Source organism: Callospermophilus lateralis, chromosome 20 (genome assembly GCF_048772815.1).
Source record: "Callospermophilus lateralis isolate mCalLat2 chromosome 20, mCalLat2.hap1, whole genome shotgun sequence".
In the NCBI taxonomy this organism is placed as follows: domain Eukaryota; kingdom Metazoa; phylum Chordata; class Mammalia; order Rodentia; family Sciuridae; genus Callospermophilus; species Callospermophilus lateralis.
Genome location: NC_135324.1, coordinates 4,458,363 through 4,476,546, shown reverse-complemented (window position 1 = coordinate 4,476,546; position 18,184 = coordinate 4,458,363). Strand labels below are relative to the sequence as shown.

The 18,184-nt window shown below is 46.0% G+C and overlaps 1 protein-coding gene across 5 annotated transcripts in view; it reads left to right on the top strand.

The window, feature by feature from the left end:
- The window catches only part of Pparg (peroxisome proliferator activated receptor gamma), a 140,097-nt gene that overhangs the window by 116,111 nt on the left and 5,802 nt on the right, over positions 1-18,184 (top strand). For all 5 annotated transcript variants that reach the window (XM_076841041.1, XM_076841043.1, XM_076841042.1 and 2 more), the window contains one exon: positions 9,021-9,471. In XM_076841041.1, coding sequence (XP_076697156.1) covers positions 9,021-9,471 — 451 coding nt within the window. The remainder of the gene's footprint in view (positions 1-9,020; positions 9,472-18,184) is intronic.

Genomic DNA, 18,184 nt, shown 5'->3' with positions numbered 1-18,184 from the left:
GTCGGGAAGCTTTACCCGAGCAGCTTTGCTCTTGAATCCCACTGACCAGGACTGTCACCTCCCGCTGATGCCAGGCAACGACGGAACATAGATACTCGTAAAGCCGAGCCTCCTTGTTCATTAAATGAAAAGCTCGGACCACATCGAACCACCCGTGAATGAAGATTCACGAAGCTGCTCCCACTGCAGACAGTGAACTCGTGTTCATATCCAGGTAGTCAAATAAAGGGAAGACCAGGACAGCCTGGCTGCATAGCGGTCACACCTTAGGGCCGACTGCAGCAGCCTGCCATTGGCACGTCTAGGGACAGGATTGCTGAAAAGGAATGAGCCCTACAGCCAACACTGGCTCCACTGGATGGCTTAGGCCTTCCAATTGACCAGCCCTCACCTCCTTTTCCCAGCCCAGACCTGCCATCCCTGTTGGAAATCCTGTCAAGTTAAAAGCACCTGGAAGACAGGGGGCAGATTTTTCCAAAAGGAAAGGAAAGAAATCCCTAAGAGTCAAGAGTTTAAACTTATGCCCCTGGTGGCCCACATAGTCTTATCTTGACTCCAAAGGACAGAGAATCCAAATGATTGTAAATCACTTTAAAACTTTATCCCAGTCGACTCCTTGGTTCTTTGAGTTAAAAATAAGATAACTGGAATAAATGACTATGGAGCTATTTTAAAGGAAAGGGCTACAAAATACCTGCTTACAAGCTTCTCAAATTGAGAGGGCTAGTGCGTTGTTTCTCCCCTTTAGTAACTGGGTCTGGGCTTCGCCAGGTCTGGCTGTGCTTTGCCCATAATAGTTACTCAGGCCGTATTTGTTTGATTGAATTGAAAACTGTCGCCAGTGCCCTTTGAAAAGCTGGACTTTCCGCAGAGGGCTCCTCACTAGCCCAATATTTGCTCACCAAACTGGACATTATTAGGCGATCTGGATAGAGACAGAATTGCCTCTAGTTAGGGTCTGGAAAAAGAAAGACAGGGGACTGGGCCAAATTAAAATAATCCGCTCACTGATTACACAGAACTGAAATAGGATTGTTTGGCACTCTGTTTTCTCCTTATCTTGCAAAATCAAATTAAGCATCAGTGGAAACAGTGGAGAGAGGAAAAAAATGGGAGAAAAGAAAAAAAAACCCAAAATGTGATTTCCAATGAGAATAGACATTGGGTCTTTGTCAGGGTGGTCACGTTATTCATGTGATAGCATCTCTCTCAGGGGGGTGTTATGCTATCTCTTGGCACGAACTCATGAAAGCTGAGATCTGCACTGATAGGAAAATTTTTGCAGTAGTGGGGACCCTGGAGAGGGTGGGGGATGTGGGAGAATGGCCAAGGTTGAGTGGTAAAGCAATTGAGTGTCATACTGCAACCCTGTTGGAGACTGATGTCATCCATGTTAGTGAGGCCAAGCTTGGGGAGGCTCAGCTTGGTGGATGACCAATTACCCAGAACCTTTGGAAAAGGAAACAGCCTTTAGAAGAGGCCATTCTTTAAATTTATCTTACTGCTTCATTAAACCACGGCCAGTGAGGGACCGCCAGCTGCCCTCCTCACATTTGCCTCCAAGCTAACCCAGAGCTTCTCCTCTCCCCAGCTAAACTTCCTTCTTCCATATCTTACTCCCCGAGGCCTTTCCAAACAGATAAACTCAATGTTCCTGCTTGCCCATCAACTGGAACACCATATGTTTGGTGTGAGGTACCCCAACTTGGGGTCATCTTGCCTAAAAGAAAAATGGTTAGGAATCCCAGTCTCTGGGGCTAGGGAGCAATGGGCTGTGGAAACCTGGAGAAGAAACTTCTTGGGAGCAACAGGACTTTGGCCACCCTCAAATAGGATGGGACTGATTCTGCAGCCCCTTCTTGCAGAGATCCCTGCTCTCCTCTGGAAACCCGGATGGTGCTAGTGCTGGGGAGCTCTCTTTCGGGAAGGAAGGCAGTTGAGAAGCTGAATGGACTTTGGAAGTGCCCAGTGTTTGACTATTGCTCTGGTGCAGCCGTCACCCTGGGTGTATCACTGTCACATGATCCCATGTTTGTTGACGAAAATAAATAGAGAGTGGTTTTCAGAAACTATTCTCAGTGCCATGGTTTGTCATAAAACAATAAATAGAAAAGCCCTCGGTGTGCCAGCCAACGTTTCCCTCCGTATCTGAGAGATGGTGAAGCCCTGGCTGCGCTCTATCTACAAACAAATAAAACTTTTTTATTTGCACGATATTGGACTTTGGGTTCCAAAGCATCCCTTTGTTTATGATGGGCACATGAGGAGTCGCTGTTCTTATAATGACAGGAGCAAACTGGTGCCATCGGTAAAGTGGTCACCCCGAGCGGCGTGTGAAATGTGAGCCTACCGAATCGTAAAACCGAGATGCAATTGTAAACTCTGGTGAAAACATTTCTGTGCCTTCTAAAATTTACAGAGGCCATCAAATCTGGTGACTCAACCCATCGGAAAGATAGCTGTCTTTTAAAATCTGATGCTTAGAGCTAAACAAAGTGGGATCTCTTTTCCTCCATCTTTGGAAAAGCTTCAGTGAGCTGGAATTTGCCTCCTGGAGAAAAGAAGACTTGGGGACTGGGGGGGACAGGGTCCCAAAAGAGAATAGACTCAGGAACTCCAGTGGAAATAAAAGACAGGAGAGCATTGTCGTGTAGTTTGCTGGTGGAGAAGTTGAGCTCTGGGGATCATTAATCCATACATCAATATTATAAAATTGATTAATTAACTGCCAGGGCTGTCAAGAATAGCTAAAGCTATAACAGATCTGAACCAATAGTGGTTATTTTTGTTTTGTTTTGTTTTTTCCGAGAAGAAGGAAAAAAGTAAATATTCTGGGACATAATCCAGTAGTAAACAGAGTGCTTGCCTAACATGTGTGAGTCCCTAGATTCAATTCCCAGCACTAATCATCATCATCATCGTCGTCGTCGTTCGTATATTTAAGAAGGAAAGCATTTGGATATTTTTTTTCCCAATGGTTGGTCTTAGTTGGCCAGGGCCCTTGTTTACCCTGAGTAGCTGCTTGGCTGGCATTCGATGATTTTTTTTTTTCTTTTTTAAGAGCTGTGGTTTTATGCTAGTTGATTTGATTGTGAACAATTCTTCTTATTAAGTTTTCATTTGTTTGTCTTCAATCTCGAAACCACGTGGGGCGGCAGAATTACAGCTGACAGCCTTTCAAACTTCCCTTTTATCACACGCAGCCCTCAACTAGCACCTCGAGGAAAACAGCCCTTCAGAAGGCGCTGCCCCCAAGTCCCAGCTGAAAGAGCTGTGGTTTCAAAGGCCCCTGTGGGTTCCAGGATAGCGGTTTTTATGGAAAGGGAAAAAGACACGGAAAAGAATCCAGGCAACAGTTGGGAGAGAGCCTTGGTCCTAGGTCAGGGTTTGCCATGAAGAACCGTTTGTGGAAAGTCTCGTGGTTTCCTTCTATTTTCATTTAGACAACAAGGATGCAGATGATCCTTAAAAACGCCTTGTGCTCTTTGAATCTCCTGGTTCTCAAAAAGCAGAGACACAGGGTTGGAAACAACAAAAGAGGTTAAGGAAACCAAACCCAGTGCACTTCAGGATGCCATTGGCCTATCGTAGGTCGACAAGGAGAACAGTGCTTGTCTAACTCGATGGGAACCAGTCAGAAACCAGAAAGGGAAGAAGCACGGCCCTAAGAACTCGGCATTCTTCCTTTAGAGATTGAAATATCGGGAGAGCCCCCCAAGTTGAGCTCTACATTTTTCCAAGTCATCTTTTGTTGGTTGGTTTAGGTTTTGGAACTGGGGATTTAACCTAGGGGTACCTTTTTTTTTTTTTTTTTTTTTTTTGAGACAGAGTCTCACTGAGTGGCTGAGACTGGTCTCAACCTTTCAGTCCTCCTATCTCAGCCTCCTGAGTCACTGGGATTACTAGCATGTACCAAACCCCAGGCCAGTTTTGATCTGACAAATAGATGGTTTGTGGAAGGGTTGAGCTGGCTGCTACATTAAGTGGCCCTTCATGCTATTAAGTGATGAGTTCTGCTTCAACCCCAGCTGGTATACAGGGGTCCTTAAGTCCCCAGGCTCACTTCTAAGTATATGTTCTGAAAACGACGTGTTTAAATTTAATACCCCATAACTTACAAAGTCACAATGCAGTAAGTTTAAGTTCCAGAATTTAAATTTTAACTTTGTGAATATCTTAGGGGTTTTTTTTTGGGGGGAGGAACATGTGTTATCAGCATGATGTGACTCATGATTTCAGGTTGACTGTCCATTTTCTTAAAACTTAGGGAAAAAAATTTGTGTTGCCAATTAGCACATGCCCACGTTCTGCAACTGCTTGGCTCGTTGCAACTAGAAGAGAATCAGAGATGGATCCAGGTTTTCTCAGACCCAGAAATGCATACAATGGTTGGGGCCTTCTCTAAGAAAAATGATGAGAACAGAATTGCTCAAGCCCTTTTATAAACTAAAACAAAAAAGTTTGTGCATTTTTTAATATTTATTTTTTAGTTGTATACATTTATTTTGGTTATGTGTTTAGTGGTGCTGAGGATTGAACCCAGGGCCTTTCGTGTGCTAGGCGAGTGCTCTACCACTGAGCCACAACCCCAACCCGGTGCATACTTTTAAAAAGTCATTTTTCAGCCTTGTAGAGGTGTAATTGACAAATAAAAATCATATACATATATATATTTTTTAAATAATAGAAATCCCCCCAAAATAACCTGTGTTTTATTAGTGGATCTTTCTCATTCACTCCTCATCTTGCTGGGTTTTTTTTTAAGTTTACAAGGAGATGTAAACTTAAGAACCTTCATATATAATCCCTTTGTATATTAAAATGCTGATGTTATTGGATTACTAAGGGACACTACTCTTAGTGTGCTTAGTAGGCATGAAGCCCTGGGTTCCATCCCTCCCACCAAAAGAAAAGAAAAGAAAAAGAAAGTGAACTTTCCTTACTGAGCATGATTTCATCATTAAATCCATTTCCCCGTGGTCTTTTGTCTCCCGTGGGAGACACACCATAGATCTGTGACTTCAGTTTCATCATCTAGTGAAACTGTGCCCTTAATCCTATCCTGGCTTTGATATGTGGAGACACTTTTGAAAATCAAAATAAATTATACTTGATGTGTGTTTCCAAAAAAAAAAACCAAACTGATATTTCCCTTACAGAAACCATATTGCTCTCCATTCCCACTTTTTTTCTGGTCCATCCAATCATGAAAAGTGCATTTAACCTAATGGCCAGACGCGGATTTCTCCTGAGCCTGGTGAGGCTTGGGTTTGGGGGCCCTTTTGCAGAGCCCCTTCTCCTGCTCTGGGAAGGGTCGGAGTGCTTTTCTTCTTTCCATTTTATTATTTTTCTTACCAAAGGCCCCAGCAGTTGCTGTATGTTCCTGGATCCACGTCGGGATCCTATCCTAGTTGTAATGACACTTTCTTTCCTGTTAAGGATGCTCATCCAGACACTAGATGCAATATCTGCAGATAATTAAGCACATTTTCGTCACAAACTAGAAGAGTAAAATCATTGGGACAAATTCTGAAGACCATATGGCTCCTCGTACAGGGGCAGACAGGATGATAGTGTACAAGCTACCCGAATGTGTAAGGGCTCACTTGGCTTTGTGCAAAAATGCAGAAGAGTGACCCTGGAAGATCAATGCATTTTATATGGAATATTCTACAGAAGGATACTAGAGTACTTTTCAGTTAATGACCCAAGATAATGGTTTAGCTCTTCCTAAGGTAGATAAGACACTGCCTTTGCACTAGGTTGTGTGGGTTTTGGGTGTGTTTTTATTCTGTTTGTTGTTGTTGTTTTGATACCAGGAACTGAACCCAGGGCTGGCCTTTTTCATTTTTAATTTTGAAACAGGTCCTCACTAAATTGCTTAGGGCCTCTCGCTAAGTTGCCAAGGTTGGCTTTGAACTTGCGATCCTCCTGCCTCAGACTCCCGAGTCACTGGGACTACAGGTGTGCACCACCCATCTCCCTTGTCCTAGATTAGAGGATAAGAAGGTCCCGTGTGAGCCATGAAGGAGAGATCCACCATGCCTGGGAATCACTCTGGCCTTTGGCAGATCTCCCTGGAGGTGGAAAGAGTCTATGCAGACTTCAAAAATACAATTAAAACAGCATTATCAGGTATAACTAGGGGAATCCAATAACCAAAAATAAATTTAAAAAATTCTGTCTGGCATTAATTTGCATGTTAGTACCCAAAATTTTTTGCCAGTTCACTACTTTTTCAGAATGCTGAAGGGATTTAAAAAAAAAAATGGACTGGTTTGGCATGATGGTGGGGGTGCTGATTCCTTTCTCTGTCCTTGAGCGTTTACTGCCAGGAAATCCTGACTAACACTGATTGCCAAGGGGTTAAAGTCACATTGTTGTTAAATTGGGAGCGAAAATTAGCAGGATTCGGTGCCCTATGTTCAGCTATCCCAGAGTTTCAAAAACAGGAACCTGGGGCTCTATACGAGGGGACAGGGGAAGTCAGGGGGAAGAGTCACAAGGGTGATTTATCAGGGCATAGTTCCAGAGACACGGCTCACCCGGAGGTGAAAGAATTTTGTGCGGATGTGCTGTGCCAAGAAGCCAAATGGTTGCACAGAAGCTCATCTGGGAGTTGAAGTGGGCAGTTCTGAGAACAGTCTTGCCACGTGTGAAGAGGGGATTTTTTTTTCTTTTTCTTTTTCTTTTTTCCCCATTTTTGTGTGCACTGCAGGGGATGGAACCCAGGGCTTCGTGCAGGCTGGGCAAGAGCTCTACCACCGAGCCACCCCCCAGCCGATGGGAGGATTCTGTGTGCGGCCTGTTAGGGATCAGGCATGCGCAGTCGGACTTCTCAGGTGTCCATAGTGTCTATCCCATCCCATGCTCAGGGCAGTAAAGAATGACAAAGTTTCGTTAATATACATTTGATACAGTGTAAAACTCCTGGAAGACCCCCCCCCAAAAAAAAAAAAAAGGTTTTCTCTAGGATCCTTAAAAGCATTATTATCCATTCAAATTCTCATGATGAAATTCTCACCTGCACCAGGCACAGTGGCACACACCTGTAATCCAAGCAACCCAGGAGACTGAGGCAGAAGGATCACTAGTTCAAGGCCAGCCTGGGCAACTTAAGTGGGAGTACACCTCAAAATAAAAAGGGCTGGGGCTGGGGCTCAGTGATTAAGCGCCTCTGGGTTCAATCCCCACTACAAAAAAAAAAGCAAAATGTCTAAGAAACACTGCACATTTGGCTCTTAATTATTTGAAGAAATATTTAGAGCTAGCAGGCAGATCTTTTCTTGGGTCCTCACATCTATCTCCTTGGGGTTGGCAAAGCAGTACAGTTAAAGTGGATTTTCATGGAACGAAAGTGCTCGTAGAATAACTCTAGTATATAGTGTCCGTATAATACGCAAGTTTGTAAGTCTGTTCAGCATCTCAAGGATGGTTATTGTGTTATTCCCTCCACTAAGGACTGGTGAAAAATCACAGACTCCTGTAGCAACAATAGAATGTCTGGCCAGTGAATCTCAAAGCTGGCTACCACACCATTCATGTTCCCCACTGCCTCCTGCCATTCGGGAGAGGATTCTCGGCTGCTCAAAAGGAACCTCACGTTTAGTACACCAGAGACTCCGTGTTCAGCATGCTGTGTGTGCACCCAGACTCCTGTCCACACACGCACCTCCTGCCCCCCCATACACACAAAGATACACAGCACTTCTAAGAGCTGCAACAGAGAAGTAGAACCCCGCGATTGTATGCGTTCCCTCACCTGAGAAGCATGAGGCCTCAGAAGGGTACTGCCCAGAGAAACTGAGCTAGAGCACCAGCCCTCACTACTTCTTCCAACGCTTTTGAATAGGACCCGTATGTAGTTCAGTGCATCTGATGTGTGTAGCCATTTCCCCCTTCCCAGTGAGAATAACCTTGGAATTTTCCCAGTGACCACAAACCTTTGATTCATTCTACACTTTTTTTTTGGGGGGGGGGGGGGTACTGGGGATTAAACCCAGCCTACTGAGTTGCATTCCCACCCATTTTTATTTTTTATATTGAGACAGGGTCTCATTTAGTTGCAGAGGGGCTTTCTGTATTGCTAAGGCTGGCCTCAAACTTGTAATCCTCCTCTTTCAGCCTCCTAAATGGCTGGGATTACAGCCATGCCTGGCACAACTTGCTTTTGAAAATGGCCAGTTGCAAAGCTGAGTAACTGATGCATCTATTTGATTGATTAGTTGACCCTTGAGGACAGGTATTTTATAAAGTAAGTTCAGGGGCTGGGGTTGTGGCTCAGTGGTAGAGCGCTCGCCTAACACATGCTGGGTGGGGCCCTGGGTTCAATCCTCAGCACCACATGAAAACTAAAATACTGTTGTTGTGTACAACTACAACTAAAACAAAATATTTAAAAAAAAAAAAAAAAAAGTACAAAGCAGTTCTTAATTTGCTACTTTTTGCAGACCTTACCCACAGCCCTCCACATCTGCTAGTCCTGAGTCACTTTCTTGGCTCAGTATTTCTAATCTGCTTTCAGGGTGATTTTTTTTAATAGTGAAGTGTGTTTTAGGTACACACGGTTTCATTTGTGATCTGAATAGATTTAACCTAAAACTGCAAGATTACTTTATGTTCCAGTAGGTCTTTTCAACCCTGAGTTGCTGATCTTTTCCATTGAATGAAGGTTTAAAACATATTCTGTTGAAAGCCAAGATAAACAGCAGATTTTTGCATCATTTTAAAAATCAAAGAGAAACCAGAGGTAAATCAAAGCCAATCAGAGGTAAAGCATTAATAGGATAAGTTGAAGGGGGAAAAGACCACAACTGGTAAAATAGATTTGGTCCCAGCCCAAAATAAAGCTGAGTAATAAGAAGAAGAGAGTCTTTCCTCATGCTTAAATGTCTTCAACGTGACGGATCTTCATTAGGAAAGCAAACATTATAAAGAAGCCCTTTTCTGAACTGAGATGTTGTTTGCCACCAGGGAGAAAAATCTCTGACTCAGCCACTTTTGCCCTCTTTCCTTTGCAGCCGTTTGTCATCTATGACATGAATTCCTTAATGATGGGAGAAGACAAAATCAAGTTCAAGCACATCACCCCCCTGCAGGAGCAGAGCAAAGAGGTGGCCATCCGCATCTTTCAGGGATGCCAGTTCCGCTCGGTGGAAGCCGTGCAGGAGATCACGGAGTATGCCAAAAGCATTCCCGGCTTTGTGAACCTTGACTTGAACGACCAAGTAACTCTCCTCAAATATGGCGTCCATGAGATCATCTACACCATGCTGGCCTCTCTGATGAATAAAGACGGCGTCCTCATATCCGAGGGCCAAGGATTCATGACAAGGGAGTTCCTCAAGAGCCTGCGGAAGCCCTTTGGTGACTTTATGGAGCCCAAGTTCGAGTTTGCTGTGAAGTTCAATGCACTGGAATTAGATGACAGCGACTTGGCCATATTTATAGCCGTCATTATTCTCAGTGGAGGTAAGATCCTTTTCTTTTCTTTTTTTTAATCTTCACCATGGAGGATGGGAGGGTGGCGAAAGGCCTGCAAAGATTTTTTTGCATTTCCTCTGTGCGACTCTACATTCTTGTTCAGTCTCAACCTCACTTTTCATGCAGCAGATGTGAATGGCATGGCGCCTTAAGAGTGTCACAACCCGTGTCGCATACCAGGAAAGAACAGCAGAAGCTTGCCATATTCAGGCTGGGGGGCTGCGGGGGGGTGGGCAGGCTTAATTCTCTTATCCCTCCAAATGGTTTATTTATTTATTTATTTATTTTTCTATCAAAATCCACTCATCAAGGACAAAGGCCCTCTTCTTTTTCTTTGTGGTTGTTTTTTTTTTCCATTACTTCTCAGAAGGTCACTCAATCTTCAGTTAACACAGCTTGAAATCATGCTCCTATGGTATAGTGAAGGCGCTCCCAAGTGGTTCGAGTCCAATTATGTGTCTGTCGTCATAAGACACTACCTAGGACTACCTTCCTGATAACAGATCAGAAGGAACCTCTATCCACTTCCCTCCACCTGCTCTGTCACGTGGAGCCGACTGATGGCTTCCCTTCATGTCCCTTTGCGAGGTGGTTGGCCATGATTAAGAATGAAGCGCAAACCCAAAAGCGCACAGCAGGGAAATAAATGGGGTCGTTGCCTTTGGGGCCTTGCCAGTACACGATCTAAGTAACCAACTCCAAAAGCCAGGCTCTGAACCCGACGTTGACGTTGACTAGCCTTTCATGTTCCCAAGTAGAGTCCAAGTAGAAGTTGTTCTTTCATCTCTGTGTATAAAAATCCCTTTAAGTGACAAGTGCTCCCTCACACCAAAAGGGACTTCAGATAAGCTTTTTATGTGGACTCCACAGCGCATCCTCCGTTGATGGATGGGGCTGCCGTTCATCAAGGCAGATGTCGACAGGTATCAGCCACGCTGCGTGCGATAAAGAGCGTGAGCCTCTCAGCAGTCCTGGGTTGGTCACGTGAGGGCAGAGTGCTCCTGAAGCCAGGTGCCTGGTGAGCTGGTGGTGCTGCACAGTGAAGTACTTCCTGTGGCCAGCCAGTGTTCTGAGCGCTTCCTGCATATTCACTCAATGCTCAGGACCCAGTGAGGCTGGGACCATTTTACAGACCAGGAAAAGGAGGCACTGAAAGGTTTGCTCACTTGCTTAAGGCAGCGCAGCGCCAAAGGTGGAGTTGGGACCCCAACCTACTTCCAGGGCTTCTACTGTTCAAATGCCTGCGTGCAAACAGATGACCAGATGACAGGGACTGACTCTGGGGCCACAAGCTCAGTGTCAAGTAACTTTTGATGTTGTTTTAAAGGACAAAAATATACCGTCCAACATGTTTTACTATTTTGACCAAATCTACCAGTTAAATTAACCCTTGAGCCGTAGGATCTTTGATTCATTCAACCCAAAACAATGAGATTCCAGTTTATTTGAAGTTCACTGGAAGAAAAATGTTCAATTTTGACCGAGATGTGGTGGCGCACGTCTGTCATCCCAGCCACTTGGGAGGCTGAGGCTGGAAGACTGCAAGTTGGAGGCCAGCCTCAGCATCTGAGTGAGACTCTGTCTCAAAATAAAAACTAAAAAGGGCTGGGGATGTGGTTTTAGTGATAGAGCACCCCAGGGTTCAATACCCAGTGCCAAAGAAAATAATAATAATAGCCATAGAGAAGAATATTGTTAAGTGTTGCTGTAGGAAACGTTCTTATGTGTAAATCTCTATCCAAATTTTAGATTATTTTTTTTTCATTCTGAATTACCAGAAATGGAATTGCTGGGTATGGACATTTTTAAGTCTTCCAATGATTTGGCGTCATTGCCAAATCTCTTGCTTTCCATGAAGTTTGTAGCAGTTTATATTCCCTCCGCAGATACAAAGGGAGGCAAGAGCCCATGGATCATGCCAGAAGTAGTCCTAGTTTTGTAAAGCAGAGTGTTCGGAATAAGCCACTCAGATGTGGTTAGTTTCTAAGGAGGAACACTCTAGACAAGAAACAGTCATGGGGATCTGGGGACGTAGCTCAGTGTTAGCGAGCTGGCCTGGATTCTCTTCCCTGGGTTCTATCCCTGGTCCCTCAAAAAAAAAAAAAAAAAAAAAAAAAACATATTAATTCTGGACTTTGTAAACCTGAAAAGTATTGTTTTATAGATATAGACTAACAAGGTGGTTCTATCTAGGAAGAATTACCATTACTGCCCGACTTCCTGTCGATTTCTTGCAAGTGACATTATTTAAAAATCAGTGGTTCGTTAGGCCTTTAAAATTGGTACTGGGACTATAGCTCAGAGGGACAGCACTTGCCTAGCATGCACAAGGCCCCGGGTTCCATTCCCAGAACCACAAAAGAAGAAGAAAATCATTAATTTGCCAAGAAACGGCTCTGTAAATAATGTGATTGGATTAGATCTGATTCATACTGGTTTGTGAGAATTAAAGACCGGGCTGTTGAAATGTCGATGTCGTATACAACAAGTGCCTTTTTAGCCTTCTCCAGACTGTCTCCGCGGTTGCCAATATCCAGATCTCACTTGATTCTCATAACAGTGAAAGAAATCTGAAGGTAGCAGCCTGCCACAGATTATTAACATCTTTTATCTGTGGTGATAATGAAAAGAAAACATATGAATAATTTTAGACTTCCTCAAATTTAAAAAAAAAAAAAAAGCAAGGGGGTGCAGTTACCATTGACTCATTCCTGTATCACAAAAGCCAAATCGTTCCCCGACCAAAGTTTGCTTTTGTAGATGAAATCTAAACACAGGCAGCAGATAAGAATGAACAGACAGGACCCCTTGTTTGCCCAGTTCGCAGGAGTGTGACTCTCTTCTTTGCTCAGAGAAGCTGATTGAGAGTAGGCCAGGTAAAGAGCTGCCTAGCAGTTGGTCCCAGCCCAAAGACTGGCTTCTCTAGTAAGCTTTGGGGCATCTGTAGATTGGTGGCATGGTTGGTGACATCAGTAACTCAGATTTTGGTTGGTTTGTTTCTAAATCCCAGAAAGGGGAAAATATATATATATATTCACGAAAGCAAGAGGCTTTGATGTCAGTAAACAAATTTCTGATCCTACCCAGTCTTCACAAGATTGATTATCTTCTCCTCTGCCGTTTATTTGGAAATTTATCAATTGCTTTAGTGATTTCAGAAAGATGTGCTTTGGGCAGGGACCCAGGTGACCTCATTCTGAGTATCTGAATCACAGAAGAGCTTCTCTGGGGTCTTCGCGTGGGACCCTAGGCTGAGGAACCAGTAAGAGTGGGTGCTGTTTTTAAGTGGGGGGAAGCGAGCTAGGGGACTGGGGAGACTTAGAGGGGATTTTTTTTTTTTTTTTTGGATGAAGGTAGTGGCTTTGACCCAACCCAGTATTTGCTGGGGACATCAGAGTTGCAACCCTAAGATTGCTGTCGTTAACTTCACCACCCCTCAAAACTGCTGCGCCCGCTTGATGGGGTGCTGAGATTGGCCCCTGTGCTTCTGAGCATCTCCGCCGTTCACTCAGCTCTCGGGGCCAGCTTGCTGAGGAAGATGACCTAGTTCTGAAACTGTCCTCCTGCCTCTCCCCCTCCCCCACCCCGGAGCCGGGGGACAAGAATCACACTAACCGAGGAAGAGCTCAGTTCTTTGTACCTCTGTGAGAGCACTCCATGTCCCCCTCTCTTAGGTCCCCACAGTATTCCAGGTCATTATTCTCATTCCATAGGAAGAAAAGGGAGGGTCCTAGACCCAGGCGGTTCTGCTGAGGTCTAGTGACTATGGAGCAGGGGAACTAGGACTGAGAGCCAAGTGTCCTAACGGACATCCCCCATTGTTCTGTCCCCTCTGCCTCCTGGCGAGCGGACCGAGGTCAGCCCAGCCACTCTGCTGCTCATGACTGCAACCTGTCCTCCCTTCCCCATCCTCCCGAGGCCTGTCAGCCAGAAGGAGCCCGTCCTTGCCTGTCACAGCAAATAACAGCTTCCCGCACCCTCTAGACTCACTGTGAGGTGCATGGCGTCAGGAGTAATAAAAGTGCCTCCAGCAAGGGTAGGTTTGCAACTGGCGCCACAGCCCCATGCCAGCCTCTCTAGCAAACCCCCAGAACGTCCCCGTGGCCAGCGCCGAGCGCACAGCTCAGGAAGGCTGACAGGCCCCAGGACGCCCTGCGGGACGTCTCGCCCCCTTGAGCGTGTGCCCTTTGGTGAAGAAAAGCTACCAGGGTTCCAGCTGGAACTCGGCAACAGGAAAAGGCACTTTCTGTTCATTCAGAACAGTTTGGAATCCATTTCAGTCCTTCCTACACTTCCAAGATAGGAGGGAGGAAATTCACTGGACTTTACGATGTACTTTTCAAGGCACATTGCCACTGCTGTCTGAATGACAGAGGAGCTGCAAATATCACGGCAACGGCCACAGACGGCGACGCATCCAACCATTTACGCACCCATCCTCATTTACCCTCTGGAGTCTGGCCTGATCGTGCAAACCACCTCTAGGGCAGCTCCTTTGTCCAGCAGATCCCAGAACATTCCATCCCTGCAGCAGCCCCGGACAGCTGTTCTTGGAGTGAGCCACTGTTGAGCAGGCAGGGAGAACAGGGGACAGAAGGATTTGTTCCCACTGCCGTACATTTGCAGAAGGATGACCTTCTCTGTCAGTTTCTGTGTCTCAGTTTATCAGGTCAGTAACCCAAGGCCCCTATGGCTCCTGGCTCATGACATGATAGATGGACAAATATACTTTTTAATTTGTTGGAATGAAAGTAGAATCAGGCGGGGTGCAGTGGCACAGGCCTGTAATCCCAGGGAGGCTGATACAGGAGGATCACAAGTTCAAGGCCAGCCTCAGCAATGATGAGGTGCTGAGCAACTCAGCAAGACCCTGTTTCTAAATAAAATGCAAAATAGGGTTGAGGATGTGGCTCAGTGGTTAAGTGCCCCCGAGTTCAATCCAACAATAAAAAAATACCAAAAGTAAATACATAAAGTAGGATTGAAGTGCAACACCCCACTGAAGAAATATTTATTAAATGAATAATAACCTGAAATAATAATACTAGAACGTGCTAAGCACCTTACACACGCTGATAATCTTTGCGAGATCTTTCCTGTAGCTCTGTGTGGTCTGTTACCATCCCCATTTTACAGATGGAGAAAATAGAAGCTCAGCAAGATAAAGCAGCTTGCCCGAGGTCACACAGCTACTCATTGATGAGGCCAAGGTTCAGATCCAGGTCTCTCCCGACTTTAAATGAGCATACCTGGGGCTGGGGACGTAGCTTGGTGGGATAGCCCTGGATTCCATCCTCTGAGCCATCGGATTCGATTGCCTGCCGTGTGTTGATATGTGGAAGGATCTCAGTTAATCACCTTGGTGTGGAGTTCCTTGGTACTTGTCAAAAAATAGTTCCCTATTCCCATAGCATCTCCAAATGTCATGATTAAGAATTTCCAGGTTATCGTTTGGCTATTACTCATTAGTATTCAAAGTCCTTCTTAGGATACCATTTCAACCTAACCATCTAATGAAATTAGCCCTTGATTTTGAAAATTGCAGGGAAGGCACAGGACCCAGCGATAAGGCTGATGACTGGGGTTGGGTGCTTAAACCTGTCAGCCAGCCAGGTTCCTGGACATAGCCGTGCTGTCTGCAGAACCTATCACAGAAATGGATGGTAAACTTCAAATAGCCAAGTGAACACATCTCTGCTTAATCAGATACCATCTTACCCTAGACTCTAATATACTGGAGTGTTTGCAGAAAAATTTTAAATTGCTAAAATCCCTTCATTCCTCCCTGCCCTGCAGAAACAAGCAGACTCACCTGCAGCAGAAGCAAAACACCTCATTCCAGCTCACAGAACCCAGGTGACCCACAGGCATGGAGCTTCAGGGGTGCCGGGCTTGGGAGAGTCCCCTCTCTCATCCCCAAACATCCCTCAGTTGCCCTTTGAAGTCCCAAGCATATTCCCAGCTCTAAAATGAAAAGTGTCACCTTTCTGTTTTTTTTTTTCTGCACAGCCACTGCTATAAGTTATATCGCTATGAACACTTCAGCATTTTTCTGTACAAAGTGGGCCTCGGTGGGCTTCTGCTGTTCTAGAAGAAACCCCAGTTTAGGGAACCTGTCATGTTGCTCATTCCAAAGACCCCACAGTCTTCTTAGTCTGTGAGCATCTGCCTTACCAGTCAAATGGGGTGGAGACAAAACCCAAAATTGTTTTAAAAAAAAAAACATAGTAAGACAGTGATGAACACAATAGGCCAAATTTATTTTGGGGGTGCTGGAGATCAAACCCAGGGCATCACACACGCTGAGCCACACACTCTACCAGGGAGCCAGTCCTGGGCCAGCCTCCTCCTACCTCTCTTGTACCAGATAAAGATCTAACTTCCTTCTTCCACCAAGTTTCTTTGGACAAGACTCAGGCTGGTAGCTTTAAGGTGAACATTGTTATTTCCGACTGTCCTCCACGACATCTGAAAGGAAAATAAGGACATTTGATTTCTCTTGAGCAAGTCAGTACCCCGTGCCTGGGAGGGCGAGTTTAAAACACCCACGGGTATTTGTGGGTGAGTTCTCCAAGGGACACCTACACCAGGTTGTGTGAGGCTGCCCCGACTAGTTGGCAGAATGGCTTTGAATAGTGTGACTCAATCTGAGTTATCTGGAAACATCCGATTAGCCCTATGTTTTCATAACCTCGTGCACTTGGTATGACAGGGGCGAGGTATGCGTTTCAGTCCTCAACTGGCACAGAATACTAAAAACCAGAGAGCTGGGGGTGGGCAGCGGGTAGCAGGGAAATGGTGAAACATTCTAGAATCATCTCTTAAGTGTGTGTGTGTGTGTGTGTGTGTGTGTGAGTGTGTGAATAGAAGAAATACATAAAAATATGTGAATATACAGGCTTCTGTGGGCCTAGGAGGTACAGCAGCATCTCTGTCTGTAACTTTATCAGACTCCAACTTCCTCTTCCATGGGGCTGCCCCCCCCCCCCCACTGTGAGCAATCTCACAATTGCATCTGAGCTCAGAACCGGGATGGAAAGTCAAACCACTGAGTCATTCCTGTCCCCTCACCAGGCAGTCCTGGAAAAGGTTTGGTTGACCTGCCTGTCGGTCAGTGGGCGAGCTGCTGTTCGGAGCACTGTATCATTTGGGGCTCTCACTATGTGTCTTTAAACTCTGGGTGACCTCAGGCCAGCCTTCCAGACTGGCACAAGTCCCCAGGACTTGTTCATCTGCAAATGAGGAAGAACGAAACCAGAGGCCACCAACCGGGGACCGAAGGTGCCACCGGGCTCTGGATGGTCTCGCCAGCCTCGCACTTGGGCACCAGAGAAGGTTCTGGAATCGCCCCGGACAGGGTTAAACAGAACCCCCCTCGACCACTTCTTAGAATTGAGGTTGTGGGCAATTATTTACCTCCAGAGTCTTGAATTTCCTTATCAGTTCCCCCAAGTGAATGCAATAACATTATGTGAAGCTTCTGGCACCTCGCCTGGGGACGCGTTAAGCACTCAGTCAATGCTGATTTCCCCTTTCCCCTCTGTGATAGCATTTGAAGTAGCTCCTCTGCATCCTGCCAGTCAAGTGGCTTGAAATCCCACCAATAGTCATTCTTAAAATCCCTCATTACAATATAAATACCCCTGGGGAGCTCTGAGCTAATCCCTTTATCAGCTATCACTTTAAGGGGATTAGTCGAGGATTGAGAACCAAACCCGAGGGGAAAGTGATCCTGAGGCAGGAGGAGGGGCCTGGAGAGAGGGGGGAAGTCGTGTGGCCCCCAAGGAGACCAGGGAGGGCAGGGCTGGGGCGGATTCCCATCCTCCCCAGGAACTGGGGGTAGGGGTCGTGTTAGAGGTCATACTGGAAACCATCCCTGTTTTGAGGTCACAGGTTCTTTTCAAAAGTCTTCAGAGACATCAGAAAGGAAGACATTGGTGGAGGGCAGAGAATTCAGACTAATGCCCCTGATTGCGGGTGGCCATTGCTGGAGATTGAGAAAGACAGGGACAGAAGGCGCTCTGAAACCCGCCTTCTCTTACTTTTTCTCTCTCAGTTCTTTCTCCTTCCCAGACAAGGAGAGGGCAGAGATCGTTTCCTACTTCTGCTCCACTCCTCTCTCCTCCTCCTCGCACTCCCACCTCCAGTCCCACCCTGCAAGGCACAGAGCAGGGACATCTGCGGGACTTGGCCTGAGGGAGGAACCACAGCCCGCACCCCTGTCCTGCAGTGGAGCCTCATCAGAGTGATCTTGAGGGACTTAGAACAGCCCAGCCAAGGGCCCTAACCTCAGGTTCAAGGAGATGGACTTCCCAAGGGCAGGACAGAAATAGCAAGACCCATTTCCATCCCCAGAGACCTGGGAGTAAAAACAAACCCCAGACTCCATTCACAGGGGGCCCTCCACAGAGTGAAAGGAGCTGTGAATGCCCCCAGTGTCCCCCGCCTTTGCCACTAAAGTCCTTGTTCTGTTTCCTGGGAGTTGGCTCTGGAGGCAGGAGCTGAGTGTTTGAAATGAGGCAAGTGCATGTGAAATTGCTACTCAACGGGCAGATACAAGAAAGCGTTGGCCGGGTTGGACTTCATTGTTGTTACCGACTCCCACCGTCCGGGCTAAATCCTGTATGTAGTTGTTACCCGACGGAGACAGAGAAAGAGCTCATGACCCCGAGGCCTTGGCTCCCGCGGGGAAGCGGTCCAA